Source organism: Cryptomeria japonica, chromosome 7, assembly GCF_030272615.1.
Source record: "Cryptomeria japonica chromosome 7, Sugi_1.0, whole genome shotgun sequence".
NCBI lineage: Eukaryota > Viridiplantae > Streptophyta > Pinopsida > Cupressales > Cupressaceae > Cryptomeria > Cryptomeria japonica.
In genome coordinates this window covers 429,743,330-429,763,759 of record NC_081411.1, presented here as the reverse complement: position 1 = coordinate 429,763,759, position 20,430 = coordinate 429,743,330, and the positions used below count along the sequence as shown (strand labels likewise).

The window sequence follows — 20,430 nt, the reverse complement described above, 5'->3', positions numbered from 1 at the left end:
CACAAAATCTACAAATAACACAACCTTAAGATTTGATATGTGAAATTAGGAAATCCCAAAAAATTACTTATAATTTTGGTTAAATATTATGACTGATACCTTTTAGCTAATGTTCCTTAGCTTAAGAAACATATCTAGTTATATTTATTACAACAATGATAGTTCATAGTTATACCATGATATATAAATGAAGCAACTAAGAGTATTTATGATGGAATCATTAATTAACATGTAGGTAAGAAACTTATCTAATTGACTCTAGTTATTTTTTCTAAAAGTTGTTTTTTATTGTTGCAAATAGGGGATTGTCATAATGAACAAGGAGTAGAGGGGATGTGTCTTGAAGGAGCTATAAAAAATTATACTTCTCAACTTGCAACTTATGGACACAAATCTCATGGAAAGAAATGTAAGCTTCTATTTTCAATTCTCCTATCATTTTTGGGTTTCTTCTCAATGGCATTTTTCAAGTAAAATGTTTGCTTTTATCGGAGGCTAATATATAGTTTTTGAATTTACAGATAATTTAACGGAAGCTTTACTATTTCTATCTCATTTTATGGGAGACATTCATCAGGTCATTTCTCACTCATCCAATATAGTCTATATCAAGAAGTATATCATACATTATCTCATGTAAATAAAAGCTTCTAGAAGAAACATGATTTTATATTATTTCAAAAATGTTTCAAAATTTTATTGCTTGTTTATAGAAGTTGATTAATAAATTATTGAATTAAAAAAATTGCAGCCTTTACATGTTGGATTCACTTCAGATAGAGGTGGAAATTCAATAAATTTGCATTGGTATCGTCAAAAGAGCAATTTGCATCATGTGAGTAATATTGATTTATTTACCTTGGAATATTATAGTATTAGTGTACTTCATTTTCTCTTTCATTCACTCAAAGACATAATAATGGTGATGTGTTGTTGTTCATTACAAAATTACAAAAAAAATTATACTATTTGAAATGGAAATCAATTTAACAAAATTGTCTTTCTTTTATCATTTCTCTTTCTAAGATCAAATGTAAAATTTAATTATATTTTCTAAATTTTCTCCAACATATTTTTTTTCATATCTTCACATAAGTGTGCTACTTAATACATTTAATTTTAAACTTGTAGCAATCTCATTTTCTATTATACTTTAACTTGATTTTTTACTTTCCCTAGTTTTCTCATGCTATCTAAATATGTAGATATATCTATCAATTGCATTATTTTTAACTGAGGGTTGACAACCCTAATAAAGGGTCTATGATTGTAATGTAATTCACACTTCCTTTTTTTTTCATGCCTACTATATGTAAGCCTAGTTTCAAATACACCATTGAATATTCTCAATTCATCCATGATTGTAATTTTTTATGTATTGTTTAGAAGTTTGTGCCCTTATATGGTCCTTTTTTGTTTAGTCCTTAAGCCCTTTAAAGATGTATTGGTGAGATCGGGAGAGATTTCATTGCGATCATAAATCAAGAAGAAAAAATAGGGATATTTCTCCTCTCAAACAATTCATGGAAGTCTTCAAAACTTTCATCAACTCAAATTTATTATATGACTGTGTGCCAAAAGAAGGTAAATACACTTGGAATAACAAAAGGAAAAACTTCCACCACATCATTGAGCAGTTGGACAACTAGCAAATGACTTTCCTTTGTGCTAAATTTCAAAATCTCAATTCTCTCTTTTTTTTATCTAACTGCTTCCCCATCAACATAGCAGTAGAGGAAGGCAAAGCTTCAATCTGTCATCACTTCAAATTCGAGTCAATGTTATTTAGGGACAAAAAGTTCCTTCATGTGTTACAATAATGATGGAACAACATCCCTTTCAACAAGGCTCTAGAATGTTCCATTCATCTAATAACTAAAATATGTGGAAGATGAGATCAAGAAATGGAACAAAGAACACTTTAAGAACACATTCTAATAAAAAATTTGCCTAGAAAAACCACTCTCTAAAGTAAGCATGAACATCATTGATAATGGCATGAAAATTTAGTCTTATGTAAGAAAGAAGTATTAATGAAGATCTGCAATAAATTATTCTTATAGAAGAAAGTTATTGGCATCATAAATCTAGATAACTATAGGTAAGTGAAGGAGACTGGAACACAAAATCGTTTCATACCTTAGGCAAATGTAGAAGGTCCCCACTGAAAATCTTATACAAATCTTTCCTAGAACATTTTAAGAATATATTCTAATAAATATATTTCCTAGAACAACAACTCTTCAAACAAAGAAAGCATGTCATTGATAATGGCTTGAAAAGTTAGTCTTATGTAGAAGAATAAAGTACTAAAGAAGAATCACAATAGATTCTTCTTAGAGATGAAAGTTAGCTATCATAAATAAAGATAAATATAGGTAAATGAAGGAGACTAGAGCACATAATTATTCAATACGTTAGCCAAATGCAGAAGTTTTATTAACACTATTTCCAATATCTCCTCCTCTCAAGGCATTCTCCTTTCATATTATAGAGAAATTAAAAAAGAAGCAATAACACACTTTGAAAAAAATATTGTCAAATCCATTAATGGATCATAGTTCTTTCTTCATTTTGTTGAACACTCCCTCTTTAGTTTTTGAAGAACAAAATAAATTTTTAATGTCAAACTTATCCATGAAGGAAATCGAATCAATAGTTTTTCCATGCACAATGACAAGGTCTTCGATTTTGATGGTTTCACATCCATTTCATTTCAAAAATATTGGGATATGTGGGAAGAGACATTTGGAACATCCACTCTCTTGTTAAAGCAAAGAAGCAGGGTCTCATCCTCAAGTTTGATCTCTCCAAAGCCTATGATAGGGTTGACTGGTCTTTTCTCATGAAGGTTCTTATGTCTTTTGGTTTCTCCTCCAGAGTTTTGGATCTCATCACCCAACTCATCACCTCTGCCTCTTTTGTTGTCCTTGTCAATGGTTCCCCATCTCCCGTATTCCAAGCTTCTAGAGGTCTAAGGCAAGGGGATCCTATTTCCCCCATCCTCTTCATTATTATGGCAGAATGTTTTGGAAGGACTATGGAAAATATCGTTTTGCAAGGCTCCTTTAAGGGTCTCCAACCTCCCTCAGCTGATCTTGTTTGTTCTCATCAATAGTTTGTTGATGATACTATTATCATGGGGGAATCTAGTATCTCTGAAGCTAAAATCTTGAAGAGTACTCTTTGTAAGTTTGCCTCTACTTCTGGTCAGCTAATTAACTGGACAAAAAGCGAAGTTTTTTTCATCTATTCCCCTAAGAGAAGACATTAGAGAATCAATAGAATCCTGGAGTGTAGGATTGTTGATCTTCCTGCTACCTACCTTGGTCTCCCCATTGGCACTGCACCTCCTGACTCCTTCTAGAGTTCTCTAGTGGACAATTCCATAAAAAGTTAGCTGGCTGGAAAGGAGCCCTCTTAAGTCATGTTGGAAAGCTCCAACTTCTTAAAGATTCTCTTCAAAGTATTCTGATTTATGCGCTTAGTCTTTTCAGAATTCCAGTTAAGTATGTTGATGCAATCGAGAAAATTCAAAGAAGATTCCTATGGTCTGGGGTTGAGGACAAGAAAATAATGTCTTTGGTGGCTTGGGACCAGGTCTGTAGACTGAAGAGCCAAGGAGGTCTAGGCCTGAGGAGAATTTGAACCTTACATGAAGCTCTCCTATCCAAACAAGTCTGGAGAATGTTTCATTTAGATACCAAATGGTGTAAAATTTGGCGAAGTAAGTACTCTCTTCAGTCCTCCTCTCTTTCTTCTTTTATCAATTTGGATCTCAGTATTAATGGATCCCACATATGGAATCATACCTCTAAATGCAAAGAAAGTATAGCCAAAGGAGTGATCTGGAAAGTTGGAAATGGTAGGAAAGTTAAATTCTGGGAGGATCCTTGGCTTTTTGATAAACCTTTGTTAGAAATCAACGAAAAGGTCCCCCATGCTCCTTCTTGTATTAGAACTTTTGGCTCCTTAGTTGCTGAGTATTGGGATGGTAACAATTGGCAAAATATTGAAAGCATCCATCCAAGCCTTTCTAAGCTCAAGATCCATCTATCTACAGTCTGGTTGAACAAAGAGGTAGACTCCCTGATTTGGAAACATGATTCCAAAGGTACTTTAACTGTTTCCTCTTTGTATTGTATCATGTCCCCCTCTCCTTTAGGTAATCCTTACTGGTCAAAAGCCTGGATTAAGGGTCTTACCCCCAAAATCAATTTCTTCTTCTGGACCATCCTCCAAAATAAAATCTTGACCCTTGACAATCTAAAAAGTAGAGGCTTTGCCTTCCCTAATAGATGTGCCCTATGCCTTCAGGAAGAAGAGTCGGTGGACCACCTTGCCATCCATTGCTCCTACTCAGCCTCAGTCTGGGATAGATTTCTTAAAAGTTTTAGCATTGACTGGGTGTTTCCTAACACTATTAGAGATATGTTTTCCTCTTGGAATATAAAATGGACTAACTCCTTTTTGAGATCTTTGTGGAAGCTATCTCTTCCTCACATCCTATGGGGACTATGGAAAGAAAGAAATAATCGAATCTTCAGGGATGTCTCCTTCAATCAGCATATTGTGTTCCAGAAAATTCAATGGGCGATTCTGGAAAATATAGGGATCATTGAGGGTCCTTGTTTCTCGAACAACTCTCTGGAATCAAACATCTTAAGTGCATGATATTTGAAGATTACCAACAATTCTAACTCCAACCATAATAAAAGACTTGAATATAGATGGAAAACTGTAGGATTTGAGAAATACAAATCCACAGAACCCAAAGAAACCTGCATGCAAGAAACCTGTCACAGAGAAAGAGAGAGAACGAAAACAAGGGTTTTGGCTCTGACAAAGTGAAAAGATTTATTATCAGAGAAAAATGAATCAAGAAGTTACAATAATAGAAGAGATCAATCCTTATAAAGGAGATCAACACTGAAAGGAAAACCTAACCCTAAGGTGAGTGCATTTAATAATTAAATATTAATTATTAAATGACTAATATATGCATAAAGTGAAATCTTAAAAGGAGAGTAAAGGTAATTAATTACTTTACTCTAACACCCCCCCTTAAGATGAGCTACAATGCAGCTACAAACATTGTAGAAGAAAGCAAAGGAACTACAATGCAATAGAGGGTCCTGGCAACAAGGCCTGATCAGGTACCCGAATACAAGAAAATCTCTATAAAACGGAGTAAAGGAGAAAACCCAATGGGAAAAAAATCCTCTCAAAAAAGAGATAAAGAATCATGCTGAAAAGAAAACATGAAGGAAGGAAGGCCTCACTGAGACCCCCCAAGGACAACTTCCTTCACCCCAAGCAAGGAGCGCAACTGAAGATAGTGCGGAGATGCCAAAGGTTTAGTGAAGATGTCTGCAACCTGCTCCTCTGTAGGAATGTACTACAAGATGAGAGAACCATCCTGAATCAACTGCCTGATGAAGTGCATGTGGATTTCAATGTGCTTTGTCCGCTGATGCTCCACTAGGTTGCGAGAAATGTGAATGGCACTCTGATTATCACACCAAAGAATAGTGGGACAATCTGGAGGAAACCCAAACTCTATCATCAATTGCCGAAGCCATAAAACCTCCTGACTGGCTAACACTGTTGCACGGTACTCAGTCTCTGTAGATGATAATGCAATAGCAGACTACTTCTTGTAAGACCATGTGATAGGATCAGAACCAAGGCAAAAAACAAAGCCAGAAGTAGACTTCCGATCATTGACATCACCAGCCCAATTGGAGTCAGTGAAGCCAATGATGTGAGGGGATCCTGAAGTGTAGTGAATGCCATAATGAGTGGTGCCCTGAATGTACCTCAAAATATGTTTAGCTGCTTGCCAATGGCTCTCATGAGGATCATGGGAGAACCGAGAGACAAGGCCAACTGCAAAGGAAAGATCAGGACGAGAATGTGTCAGGTACAACAAACTGCCAACCAACGGCCTGTATAAAGTGGGGTCTATTAAAGGAGTAGAGCAAGTGGAAGACAAAACAACACCTGACTGAAATGGAGTGGGGGTAGACTTGCAATCAAGCATGCCAAATCGTTGAAGCATATCAAGAGCATACTTCTCTTGAAATATGGAAATCCCATCCGAAGACTGAATAACCTGTAGACCCAGAAAGAAGTGCAAGAGACCAAGATCTATCATCTCAAACTGCTCCATCAAAGCTTTCTGAACACGCTGAATCATGGAGGATGAGCTACCTATAAGGATGAGATCATTTACATATAGCACAAGAATCAAAAGATCACCCTCCTGATGCTGAATATACACTGTGTGATCAGAATGACAGCATGTGAAGTGAGAGGAAAGCAAGAAAGAGTCCATCTTCTCATACCAAGCCCGAGGGGCTTGTTTGAGACCATACAATGAACGTTGAAGTCTGCAAACCAAAGAAGTGTCCTGCACAAATCCCTAAGGCTGTTCCATATAGATCTCCTCATGTAGGTCTCCATGCAAGAAGACACTCTTCACATCCATATGAAACACTGTCCATCCCTGTGAAGCTGCAAGTGAAAGTACCAGGCGTATAGAATTCATCTTGGCGACAGGAGCAAAGGTCTCAGAGTAGTCAATACCCTCTACCTGAGAAAACCCCTTCGCAACAAGATGTGCCTTATACTTATCAATAGAACCATCTGCAACATACTTGGTACGATACACCCATTTGCACCGAACCAACTTTCTTCCCTTAGGAAGAGGACAAAGATCTCAAGTATGATTCTTCATCAAAGAAGAATACTCCTCATCCATGGCCCTATCCCACTCAAGGTGTCCTGTCGCCTCTGAAAACTTTTGAGGATCATCTGAAATGGCATGACTCAAAAGACTAGAACCAGATGTCTGAGCACGAGTGCGACGAGTATCTGAAGGATCACCTACCAAAGAACCAACTGCATCAACAGTGACACGGGCCCACCTCAGCAAAGACGGAGCAACTGGTGGTGGTGGAGATGGTAGATCATTATCTACATCATCCTCAAGAGATAAGTAATCCTCAAGAGATGAAGAGGAAGGAGTAGGCAATGAGGGAGAAGCTGGTGATGGAGAATCCATCTGAGGATAGCGCTCATCAAACTGGACATCCCGCCGAAACAAGACCTCTCTGGAATCAAGATCAAACAATCTGTATGCCTTAACATCCTCACAGTAGCCAACAAATATGAGTGGTCGGCTCTTCCTTTCCATGGTTGTTCGCTGAGCATCAGGAATAAATGCCCAAGCCTCACTACCAAAAACTCAAAATATAGAAACATCAGGCTTTACATGGGTCCAAGCCTCCTCAGGAGTCATATGTCGCAATGCCTTATGAGGCATCCGATTCTGAATATAATTGGCACAATTGACTGCCTCAGCCCAAAATGAAGAACTCATAGCTCGAGACTGTATCATACAATTTGCCATCTCCCGTAAGGTTCTGTTCTTTCTCTCAGCAACACCATTCTGCTGAGGGGTGTAAGGAACTGTAAATTGATGTTGTAAACCATGCTCAGTGCAAAAATATTTGAAAGCTTGATTAACATACTCCCCCCCATTATCTGTGCGTATCCTCCTGATAGAAAGTCCAGATTGCTTCTCCACAAATGTCTTAAAAATCTTGAATGAGTCAAAGACATCTGACTTGTACTTAAGAAAGTACACCCATGTACGTCTGGAGAAGTCATCAATAAAAGTGAGCACATAACGGGCCCCTGAAAAGGAAGGAGTCGGAAAGGACATAAGATCACTGTGGACCAACTCTAGGGCTGCCCTAGCACAAGAGGCTCGACCCTTAGGAAAAGGATCTCGATGATGTTTGCCAAGGACACAACCACAACATACACCATCAGTACAAGAAATCTGTGGAAGCTCAATCACAAGTGCCTGTGTACTCATCTATTGTAGATATCTGTAATTGACATGGCCAAAACGCTCATGCCAAAGCCTGCTCACTGAATCTGCATGTGCTATAAGAGAGGAACCAACAGTGACTGAACTCTCAAAGCCATCAAATCTATATAAGTGAGATGCAGAATCCACACTCCCAGTAGCCACAACCAAGTTAGGATCATGAAGATCTCGAATAACCACATCATGAGGTGAGAACTCAATTGTCTTATGAGAGCCAGAGTGGCAAATCTGATAAATGGATAGAAGGTTTGTTGAAATGTCAGGAACGAAAAGCACATCCTGTAGACAACCACCATCCAATGAAACAGTACCAGAGCCCTGAATGGAAAGTTGTGCTGAGTCACCAACTGCAATATGTCTAGTGCCTCTAGGGGCAAGAGCGGTGACCAAATCCTCTGTGTGTGTCATATGGTGAGAGGCACCAGAATCTAGAATCCAAGTGGATGTTGAGGGCAATGCTCGTGCAGAAAGAGCATGACCTTTCCCTGTGGGCTATGAAGGAGGCTGAGGTGCACTGATATTATGTTGCTGCATGGCTTCCTCCAAAGCCTCTAAACGTTTCCAACACCTGAAAACAGGATGTCCTTCATTGCCACAAAAACTGCAAGGATCACCAGATTTCTTCTTAGTCTTGGAGGAAGACTCACCAAACTTTGAAGATTTGCCCTGTTTAGAATTGGACTGTGGTTTTGAATCAAACTTAGGTGGTGGCTTGGAGGGATTCTCACTAGCCTCTGAATCTTTCTTAGGCTTCGGTTTCTGCTTCTGTTTTCCTTTGGAGGATTGGGCTACCAATGCTTGGGTCTGTGAACCTGAAAGTGAATCCAACTGCTTAAGCTTAGCTTGCTCACGAGTCAGACGATCACAAAAGACCTCAAAAGAAGGCATGACATGTCGAGCACCCAAGGCATCCATGGTGGAATAGAAGGTCGAAGAGAAAATCTAAAATGGACCCTGAAGCTTGGAGAGGATCAGAAAAATGCACTCTATATCAATCTTAGTCTTACCACAACCCTGCAAGATAGATCTTTGATGTTTGAACTTCATCAGAAAGTCCTCAATAGAGGGAAACGAATCAGGTACCAAGGAAGTTAACTCTGCCTCAAGCTACAAAGCTCTGAACTCGTTGACAGTACCAAAAATTCCATCAAACTTGGTCCAAATGGCTTGAGGAGTGAGACAACCCTCAAGATGAAACTAGAGACTATCGGAAATGTGTTAAGCCATCAATCCCATAGCCTGATCCATATTGTTCCTGTGCTGCATAATCTCAAAGGCATGTGTCAACTGAGGCTAAACCTCATCCAAACAGGACCATAACCCTCGAGACTGGAGAAGAGTCATCATGCGACCCTTCCAAGTGTGGTAATTATGCGGTGTGAGAGGTTCAATAGGTCGGTCGGCCATCCTGTGAACTGTGCCTCAACTGCTCTGAATTTTTTTAATTATTATTAAGTGGTCTTTCAAAACTAGACAAAAGATGCAAAAGGGGGTTTGTTTGTTTTGTTTTGGTGTTTGTAGATTCTATTTTTCTGATGTAAATAACAGAAAGCAAGAAAAAAAACCCCCCCACAATGCAAAAAACTAATCCCCAGTAGGAACTGAAAGCCAGAAAATGATAGAAAGCAATAATTGGTTGAGACAAAATTATGAGCACCTGAATAATTTACTGATGAAATAGACTATAGATCTGGAAAGAGCATAGAACCACCTTTCCGATGCCTATTCGCTTTTGCAAAACAGAGCAAAAACGAGCAAGTTATGCCCCTCGGAGTGCAAAAAGGCTCATCGGACTTTGACTGTGAAAAAATGCAATCAAACTGGAAAAATCTAAAAAAATTTCTGTACCATTAGAACGGGCTCAGATCCATCTTTCCAATGCCTATTCGTTTTCGAAAAATGGAGATTGGATGCCCGATTTATGCCCGATTTTGTAAAACAACTCCAAAAGGTCCAGTTTGGCCCTTCTAGCCCTCAGGAGCTTAAAAAAAAGAGGCCCCTAGTCCGCTGGGCGACCAGGAGCTGGCGCAAGGACTGGTGGCACGGGGGCGGCGCGGGGGCGGCACCGCTAGTGCTAGCGGAGGGCGAGAGGTGCACGGGCGGCGCAAGGAGCAGCGGGTCCGCTGGGCGGCGCGACAATGGCTGCCAGGCCGCGGCCGGTGGTTACCGCCGACGGCGGTGGCCGGGCAAAGGCCACCGGGCTGCTCATCGGTGGTGCGGCGCTTGAAGCAGGCTGCGCCTTGTTTTTTTTGTTTTTTTTTTGTTTTTTGAGATTTTTCTCGCCTCGAACTGCGTGCCCTAGGGCCGTACGACCTTGGGACAAAATGTTTTTTGCCTTCTGGAGCAACTGTGTCCGAATCAGATGAATTTTATATGAAAATAGGGGTTTTTGGGTGCTGCAAGCTCAACTGTGAGGTCCGTTTGGGCTCAAAGTGCACCAAAAAAAAGTACCCCCTATTCCAAAATAAAAAACAAAAGACAAACACAGATCTGATGCAACCAAAACCTAGATCTCAAAATCTTTCAAAAGTCTGAACAAGCTGCAGCAGATATGGCTCTGATACCATGTAGGATTTGAGAAATACAAATCCATAGAACCCAAAGAAACTTGCATGCAAGAAACCTGTCACAGAGAAAGAGAGAGAACGAAAACAAGGGTTTTGGCTCTGACAAAGTGAAAAGATTTATTATCAGAGAAAAATGAATCAAGAAGTTACAATAATACAAGAGATCAATCCTTATAAAGGAGATCAACACCGAAAGGAAAACCTAACCCTAAGTTGAGTGCATTTAATAATTAAATATTAATTATTAAATGACTAATATATGCATAAAGTGAAATCTTAAGAGGAGAGTAAAGGTAATCAATTACTTTACTCTAACAAAAACCCCCCCTCATGGTTGGTTCAAAGTTAATTTTGACGGTGCTGTCAAAGGTAACTTGGGACCTTCAGGTTGCGGAGTTGTTCTTAAAGATGACAAAGGAATTTACAAGGAAGTGGTTGTTGTCCCTATTGGAACCCAAACGAACCATAAAGCTAAAGCAATGGCAGCTCTCCAAGGTATCCTCCTAGCTAAAAAATGGAATTGTCCCTACCTTTGGATTGAAGGGGACTCAAACAATATCATAAAATGTCTTAAGGGGATCTCTAAACCATCATGGTCGATCAGTAATATAATCATCACTGCTATAGACCTTATTAGCACTTTTAAAAAAAGCTACATTTCCCACATTTATCGGGAGGCCAATGGCTCTGCTGACTGGGCTGTCAATGCGGCAGTTAACAAAGAGGAAATGATTACGTGGACGGGAGAACAAGGACTCCCCGAAAATGTCAAGCAAATCATTTTTAATGATCGATATAGAAGCACTCCAAAGATTAATGATGGACAAGATAAAATGAAAAGGACTAATTGGAGTACTTTGAGTCAGTATAATAATGAGAGACTCACTCATTATAATACCTATGCCAGCAGTTCCCATACTTTCTGGGTAACTTTGATAGTTCTGAAAAGCTCTCCAGCTAATTTTCTCTGCAAGTTTCAAATTTTGGCTTTGAACAGTGACAACATGGGTGGTAACAGGAGGCGATATCAACCAAGTAGCTGCAAAGAATGGAAAGAGAAGGAGGAGGTTTGGGGTATTTTGTAGAAGGGTGGTTTCTCTAAATTCATGGAGAGACTCCATGGACGAGATGGCATGGTCACTAGTTTTTTCTGCAAAAGCTAGAGAAAGGGTATGCTGAAAATGGGAGACCAGACTGTTGAAATCGATGAAGATCTAATTGCCCAAGCCATGGGCCTCACAAGAGAAGGTTGCAACTTCTATAGAGATAGGAAAGTTAGTAAGGAAGCTATTGAAAGATACCCGGACATCGAGAAGGAGAAAAAATAACTAGTAAAGTTGAGCAAAACCTACTACCCACCTAGGGCTCTTGCAAACCCTGGCGGGAGGTCCTCTTTGTTTTAATGCACTATATCACTTTAGATGGTAGGTTCACAAAAGTTTATGGTTATCACTTCGTTCTGTTGAATCATTTTAGGCACAATGAAAAGGTTAATTTCCCTTATTTTCTGCTCTGCTCAATGAATGCTACTATTAATGCCTACAAAGAGAACCCTTTGGGAGATACAGCCATGCATCAAGGCCTAATGGTCCTTATTTATGACCATCTTAAGGCCAACCAAATTGCCTAGATGCAGCCCTCTATGGATTCTGAGGATGAGGGGTCTGACCCTGCCTTCTCAGGGGAAGAGGAGTCTGACAGTGACCCTTCGAGTGATACTGAGGATAGCATGGATGTTTCGGGTTATGAAAGTGGGAAGAAGAGGAAACACATCAAAACTATACCTTCTTCCTCTAAGGGCAAAAAGCCTAAAGGTAGATCCCAGATTAGCATTTCTTTGGAGGAGGAGGTTTCAGACGACTCTGAGGAGGAGAACCCTCAAGGGTTGCTGAAGAAGAAGACAAAAGCTCACACCCAGACCAGGAAAAAGAAAAAGAAGGAGGAGGAGATTGTTAAGGAACCGGAAGTCCACAAGCAGGTAAGGATCTTGGAAGCCGATCAAAATCTAGAGAAGGAGACCTTGGAAGTGGCTCTCAAGGTTGAAGACACAACTACTACCCGGAACACCCCTAAAAAGGAACAAGCAAACCCTAGAAAAGCTGACCCCCCCTCCCGCCCCCCTAACCCTCCCCCAGAGGGTATGCAAGGTTTCATGGATACAATGGAGTGGCTTATTAATGGTTACAAGAAAGCTGTGGACGAAAACAAAAAACTCTGCAACGGAATCCTGATCTTGGAAACCATCAATACTAGGGAAGGGAAGACCATGGCTAATTACATAGAGGGCTTGAAAAGTACCATTGCTAAAGCCAAAAACATAAGAGATGTTTTCAACCCTAGGTTTGAAAAAATAGAGAAGGATTTGCTGGAAAGGAAAAATCTTGTTGACGCTAATGACCCAACTATCTCGGATACTATTAGCAAAGTTGGCAAAATTGAGGAGTGTCTGAAGAGCATTGTTGAACACAGCCTAAGCATCCTGAAGATTTCAGCTAACAACACCAACACTCTCATCAGCAAACTGGATGAAGAAAAGGAAATCCTGGATATTGACCCGGATACTAAAGGAACAGGGGAAGTTGAAGGTCCCAAAACCCGTACTAAAGGAAAAAAGAAGGAAAAGAAACCTAACAAGGACCTGGAAGACCTCAAAGTTGTCGAGGCCTCTTATGACGAGTTGGTGAAAAAGGCGGAGGACCTGTTGAAGAAAATAACTGTGTAGCGCCTTCTTTGTTTCTTTGATGTTGTTTGTTTAGTTGTCCTTGTGGTTTGCTGGTTTTTTTGCCAGTCTTTTGTGTGTGGTTCTTAAGCATTGGACTTTTTGGTGTCTTATTTTAATCTCCTATGTTAAAGGTTTCGGGTCCTGAAAACCTATTTTTTTAATTAATCAAAACTCTCTTAGCATTGGTTATTAAAAACGAGAATCCCTAATCCTTTGAATATTTTAAGCCAATGTCCCTTTGTAACACAATCTACAAAAATTCTCTAAAGCCATGGCAAATAGGTCTGGTGCCATCATAGCACAACCGATTTTAGAAGAGTAAGGAGGTTTTGTTCCTAGGAGAGAAACTTCAAAAGGTATATTGATCAATCATGAGGTCTTACACTCCATCCAAAACAACAAAGATGTAGGAATAGCCCTAAAACTTGGTATATTGAAGAATTGTCACACTGTAATTTTTTTTTAATATAAGTTCTTAGAAGTTTTAGATTCTCTAAAGATTGGTGCAAATGAATTTATTGTTTTATTTCTAGGACTAGTTTCCCAATATTTCTGAATAGAAGCTCAATCGACTTTTTTAAGTCAATCTTGGCAAAAATAAGAAAGAATAATTGGTTGGGTATATCCAAATCCAAGATTTCTCATGCAACTCTTTCCATTGATGACACCATTTTATACAAGTTAGTCCTTGTTGTTGTCAAGCTCATCAAAGTGTTATTTTCAAACTATGGCTTATTCTCTAGATAAAGTATTAACGTTTTTAAATCCAAAATGTATATAATATCTTGATGAAGATGAACAATAATATCTTCATGAATAGAGCTGATTTTGGGAGAGTGGCAAGAATGATTCATCAATACTTCATCTCTAGAAGATATTTAATGAAATTGAATAGTAGGTAAAGTGTCACTAAGGAAAGTCTTAGTGGTATCATCCTCTTTCACTATAATTTTCTCATGGGTATGACCATTTTTGGGAGAGGGAAAAGCATGATTCACCAATTCTTCATATTTAAAAGAGAGATTGTTGGAGTGAATAGAAGTTAAAGTGCCATTACAAAAAATTTCAATGACATCACTCTCTTGCACCAAAGTATTCTCATGGAGGATGTACATTTTAGGAGAAGAATCAACATAATTCTTCAATGCTTCATCCCAAATAGAGAGATCATTGAGAGAAGTGTTTAAAATATCTTCTTGCACAAAAATGTCAAATGGGTGAGAGAAATTTTGGGAGAGGTGTAAGGTTATATAAGGGAAACTAAGGCACCATCACATGCATTAAAATTATTCATTGTATAACTACAAGAAAAAACACAATGCAAAGAAAAGCCAGCTGAAGGCCATCATTTATCTCAAATATTTTAAAATATCCTCTTTTTTGTCTATGATGTCTAAGCAATACAATGAAATAGACTGGCTTTCTAAACCATAACATATGCAATTAATGAGCCAATTATGTGATTAATTAAGAAATACAAGTACATAAGTAATGAATTTGAAAAATAAATGCATCTAAATATAAAAATTTCATTCAAAAATCATATCTAAAACTTAAAATTAGAAGTTATTCAAGTGTAATACATGTTGGGTTCACCAAAATGATATGTAGTGAAATGGGATCTTAGTCTAGTAGTATAAACTAAGATCTTAATTCCAAAATCACTATTATTCATTGGAGGAAATAGCCAACAAGATCTAACTTCAATCTCAAAGGAGAGTTGAATGTTGTGTATGATTATTTCCTCTTTTGATTTGATTGGATTGGATATAATTTGATGTGAATATGTAATAAATAGGTAAAATGATGTAAATTTAAAAATATTTAGCATAAGCACATATACATGACAAAAAGAAAACATAGAAGTACATATATAGAAATGAGATGTAGAGAAGATCTTGATACTAAAATCAAGAGCTAGAAATGTTGGTCTAGTGAGCAAGGCGTCCTAAACCTAGGGGTCTCTTCATCAGTCAAGGCTTTAGATTCTATATCAGGATAATTAGTAGATCTTTCCCTCCAAAATTTAGCATAAAATGTCAATCAAGTGAGCTAGGTGTCATAGACCAAGGGTTTTCTCTTATTTAAAGTCTGGAATTATGTAGCTCAATCTACTCTATGCAGATCTACAACTCTCTACTGACAGATCTATAACTTGCACACAAAGAAGAGAGAAAAATGGTGTGATGTATAGGGGCTTGCCTAAGTCAAACCCCATGTTGGTGTTTCTACCTACACAACAACATTGATGATGAGAAAGAGAGCTTACTCTTGGTAGGGTAGAGTTTAAATAAAAAATGAATGTTGAATTGATCATATTATACCTTGGGATTGATAATGGTGGTGATGCAAAGCTCTTTAGATAAGTCATCCAAGTCTTGATGCAATAACATGATAAATCATAACATAATCCATCATGAAAACATACTTGAAGATAAGTTAGCTTGATGCTCCTTGTACTCAGATCTGCTCTTCATAGGACTTTAAATTGGAATGGTAGCTTGTGAAATCTTAGAGTGTGAATGATAAATGATCTCCTTATATAGGGTTCTCAAGGTATTTTCATGTTTAGGTTGAAATCCAATGGCATATGAAAATATCAGAATTTGATCACAAATGGTAGGAACCAAGACTCATAAATGTTTGAATTTGGGCCCCTTTTGAAGGGGCTAGGAAGATAGGCACCATGCTCCACCCATAAAAGGACAAAATAAAGGTGATTTCCAATTAGAAAGTCCCAAGACATAGGATTTAGTCACCTCATTAGCATATGAAGACAATTTGGATGAAATAAGGCCAAAATAGGTCCTTGTTTTGGTCACACTAGGGCAAGGGCCCAAAAAGAGTGAAACTGTAAAGGGGTTATAATTTATGACATTACAATATCATGCAAATTTATCCTAATATAATGTATAAGGAAATGGAGGATGAAAGGATATGCTAAAGTATGAAAACTTTTTAGAAGTACATGTTATAAGAAGAAGAAAATAAGGTATCCCAGCTCACAATATCAATCTAAAATAAATAATAAGGTAGATCAAAAGAGAACGGGAGTGAAGAAAGGTGAGATATATTGACTTTAATAGAGTGATTTTTTCTTTGAATTTGCATCAAACATTTTCTTTTCTTTTTCTTTTGAGAATGTTCTTGACTTGGAGTATAGCCAACAAAATGCTTTGATGTTAATTTGAGATATGTGTCTTAGGCTTGCATAGTTTTTATTTTAATGCCACCCCATACTCTAACCCCATGCAATTAGTAATATACAAGGGCACATCACCAAGGATTAGAATAGGTGGTTATTCACATTTTTATTGAGATTCCACCTTATAGATTTGTCCAAAGCTTCTCCTAGGAGTGTGAACATCAATATGCTAGATAAAAATCTACTAGATTAGGAAAGGAGGATTGGTGATCTACTTACATTGTTTATGAGTTCTAGGGAGTTTGAATATAGGGAATAAGATAAGAAAAAGAATGAGGCTATATTTATTGTGGAAATTAATCATAGATTGGGGTAGCAAAAATAATAGGATAAGAGTGGAATTTGTTACTACTATGATGGAATACATGGAAAGATTAAAAAATCCAATGTTGGTATAAATAAAGTAGTGAGTTAATTTGAAAATAGATAAAACACCATAACATATTAATATTATTGAACATAATCCAAAGTTTAAATATGAAATTCCCGCCTTCTTGGTCAAATAGCAATGCTATTAAAGCGACTAAGAAAATTAGTGAGGAATTTGAAATGTGTTTTTTTACACGTGTATAGGGAAGCCAATTCCTGCGCTAATTGGGCTACCAACCTGGCATGCCAATTGGAAGATATCATTACTAGTTATGGTGAAAGTGAGATTGCAAGTGAAATGAAATCCCTACTTAATCTGGACCGCAGCCAGGCTAGGCAACGTGGTACTTTTAATCATAGTTTCTAGTGCCTCTTCCACTTTTATCGATGCAGGGTTATTTCGGAGGTAATGAGCATTTAGATAGGTGAATTGTTTGGCATGGATTCTGGGCATTTTTACAGGGCATCCACAGAAACCAAAGAAGAGGTTTTGAAGCTGAGAGAAGGAATTTTAATGTAAGTGCAGAAAAAATGGGAGGTAATAAGAAAATATTTGAACCCACCTCTTTCTCAAACTGGAGAAAGAACAACGAAGTGTGGGATATCCTTCAGTAGGGGGGTTTGAATGTGTTCATGGAGAGGCTAAGTGGGAAATATCCCACAATTACTAACTATTTCATCAAGAACTGGAAAAATGGCAAAATCCTGGTTGGGTCCCAAATGATGAATGTTGATGAGGAGGTCATTGCTGAGGCTATGGGGATGATTACTGACGGCATGAAATTTTATAGGGACCGCAGCATATCAGATAAAGAAGTGGACAAGTTCCCAGTCACAAATGATGAGAGGAGAAAGATGGTGAAAATTGACAATTCCTACCATGCCCCAAAGAGGATATGCAGGCCATGGAGGTTTGTTTTATTTGCTTCTATCGCCTACATTACTTTGGATGGTAGGTTTACTAGAGCCTATGGTCATCACTTTGTCTTGCTCAACCATTTCCGCCATGGGGGAAATGTGATTTTGCCTTATTACCTAGCCTGTTCTATGGACCATACTATCAAGGAGGTTTAAAAAGATCCCAAAGGTGACCATGCCCTCCACCAGGGGCTTATGATTCTGGTTTATAAAATGCTTAAGGGGAAATGCATTGAAAAGCCTATTAAAGGCAAAAATGCAAGAGATGAGCCTATGGAGAGTGAAGCCAGTGGATTCAACTTTGACTCGGAGACTGAGGGAGATTCGGAAGAGACTAGTAAAAAAGGGAGGAATAAGGCTAAGAGGAAAAGGATTGTGGTGGATTCAGACATTTCAAAGTTTGAAACTGAATCCTCTGAGAAAAAAATTATTTAAAAAAAGAAAGGGAAAGCAATTGGAAAGCAGATTCAGAGGAAGAACACTAAAAAGGGAAATAATAAAGACATCAGCCATGTTCTGGTTGATTCTAAGGAGGAAGTTGAGGAGAACAAGAAGGATGAGGGTTAGGATAAAGAGGGGAGGAAAACCTGGTGATGGGCAACATTGAGGGTTTGAACACCATAAGTTTGCAAAAGGAGAATAAAGGGGATAAAAGTGATATTGGTGATCATGATACTATAAAATCTTTCTGTGATACCATCGGAACCATGGTGAAGGATATTAACAATTTGAAGACTGATATGATGGCTATTACAAGAGTAACGGTTGGTGATAAACCCCTGGCGGAACATGTTAAGGAACTGGTTGTTGTACTTCACAATACGGAAGCAATTGAATGTATGGTGGGTAAAATCATAGCAACGGAAAAAAAAAGGTCAATGAGATGTGTTGGGTCTCAAATCAACAGATTGGATAGGTTCTAAGGAAATGCCAACTCCTATGATCAAACCCTCCAATTGACTTGGCCAACTTATAGAGTGAACCTATTTGGTTACTAACTCTCTCACTTTAGGCTCTGCAAGACCTAGGCAGGTATACCTACTCACTAGTTGTTCCTTCAACTAATGCTTTTTATAGCAGATTTAGTGTCTTAATTTGATGTCTCCTAGTCTTAGAATGGCATAAGTTTCTTAAACAAACTGACTTCAGATGTGTGTATTGATCTATGTATCTTACAAAAGTATATATGTTACACTTTGGCTAAATTACCTACTATACCTACTCTACTAATCCTAATGCTTAAAAGTAAAGGGTAACTGGTATGGTTAAAGGGTTTGTTTACAAATGATCAGTGCCTTTCCTCTTATTTGGGCTACAGAGTCTTATATTTCTTCAGGACTTATTGTGTAAACTTATGAGACAGTTTTTAAACCCACCACCTCTCGATGAGTCTGTCAGTTATTGTTTCTTATGAGCTCTACTTCAATGTCTATATTGTAAACTGCTTGAATGAATTTAACCCTAACTTTTAAGAGACCATCCAAGGAAGAAATACAAGGAACAATTACAATTCGCGAGTAAATCTTTTTGATCCAAATCTACAATATAAAACACAAAATTTTACTGGAAGAACACGAATAACCTTATCCACTTTTAGATAATATCATAAGACACTGCCTTCTAAAAATATGTTAACTCTCAACACATATGAGAAAGAAAATGCAACTGGTTATTTTTGATAAAAAGTTTAAAAGTACAAAATTGCCTCCACCTCTTCTATCTCTATTCTCTCTTTTTTTTCCTTTACATTTTACATCACACATATATATGTGTTTGAATGGTTTTCATACCCCTTTGGGTGAAAAGACACCCCCTTTTTAATAAAAATAATTCCAAATCCCGAAATTGCCTTAGTTTATGTAATTAATTGTCACTTTACAAGTTGTTTAGGCATATTAGAGGTATTTTAAGGCTATTTTATGGGTATATAATGGATAAATGGTCTTTAAATGATGTAAATATCCCCTTTGGTGCTTCACACTCCATTTTTTATGCCCATTATTGTGTTTATGTTACGGTTTCATATTGTGCAACAAATATAAAATATATTACTTGTACCTATTCAATATATATATATATATATATATATATATATATATATATATATATATGTATGTATATATATATTTAGAATTTTTCTTGCTCCTTGTCTTGGAATTTGGAATTCTAAAAATTGCAAATTTTAGGGTTCCAACAAGATGGAAGATAACAAGGAGATTAAAGGAATGGAAAATAAAATGAACAATCTGGGTAGCAGAATTGACAGACTGGAACTCAATGTTAAGAAGATTTCAAAACAAAATTTGCAGATCCTCAAAGCTTCGGTGGATAACATGAACATCCTGATTAATAGATTTGAGAATGATGCAGAGAAGGATGGTGACAAAGATCAACCGGACAAGAAGGGTCATGAAAAGAGGACCAGAGCTAACACAAGGACCAAGGGCGACATCAAAGGTCGTGAGTTGGAGGAATTAAAGACCTCGGTGAACAACATGAAACAAATGGTTGTCCATGCTGAGAATATCGTGAAAAGTATTTAGGTCTCTATTTTTGTTTCTGCATGGGCTCTAGGTTCTGTCTTTTTGCTGTCGTTTTGTTGTCCTTTCGATGTCTATTTCTGGTTTTTTATGTTATGTAAGCTGATCCCCTTTTTGTTTGGGTGGGATATTTCTATTTTTTGAAGTGATCAAGCACGTTTCTTTCTTGTTCTTTTGTTCTCTTGGCTTGTACAAGGTTCGGGTACCTT

At 37.7% G+C, this 20,430-nt stretch overlaps 1 protein-coding gene across 1 annotated transcript in view; it reads left to right on the top strand.

Moving 5' to 3' along the window:
* Positions 1–20,430, top strand: part of LOC131030457 (endonuclease 2) — a 140,765-nt gene that overhangs the window by 83,842 nt on the left and 36,493 nt on the right. Inside the window, exons 4-6 of the mRNA XM_057961289.2 lie at positions 302–409; positions 522–577; positions 752–835. Of these exons, the coding sequence (XP_057817272.2) occupies positions 302–409; positions 522–577; positions 752–835 (248 nt within the window). The remainder of the gene's footprint in view (positions 1–301; positions 410–521; positions 578–751; positions 836–20,430) is intronic.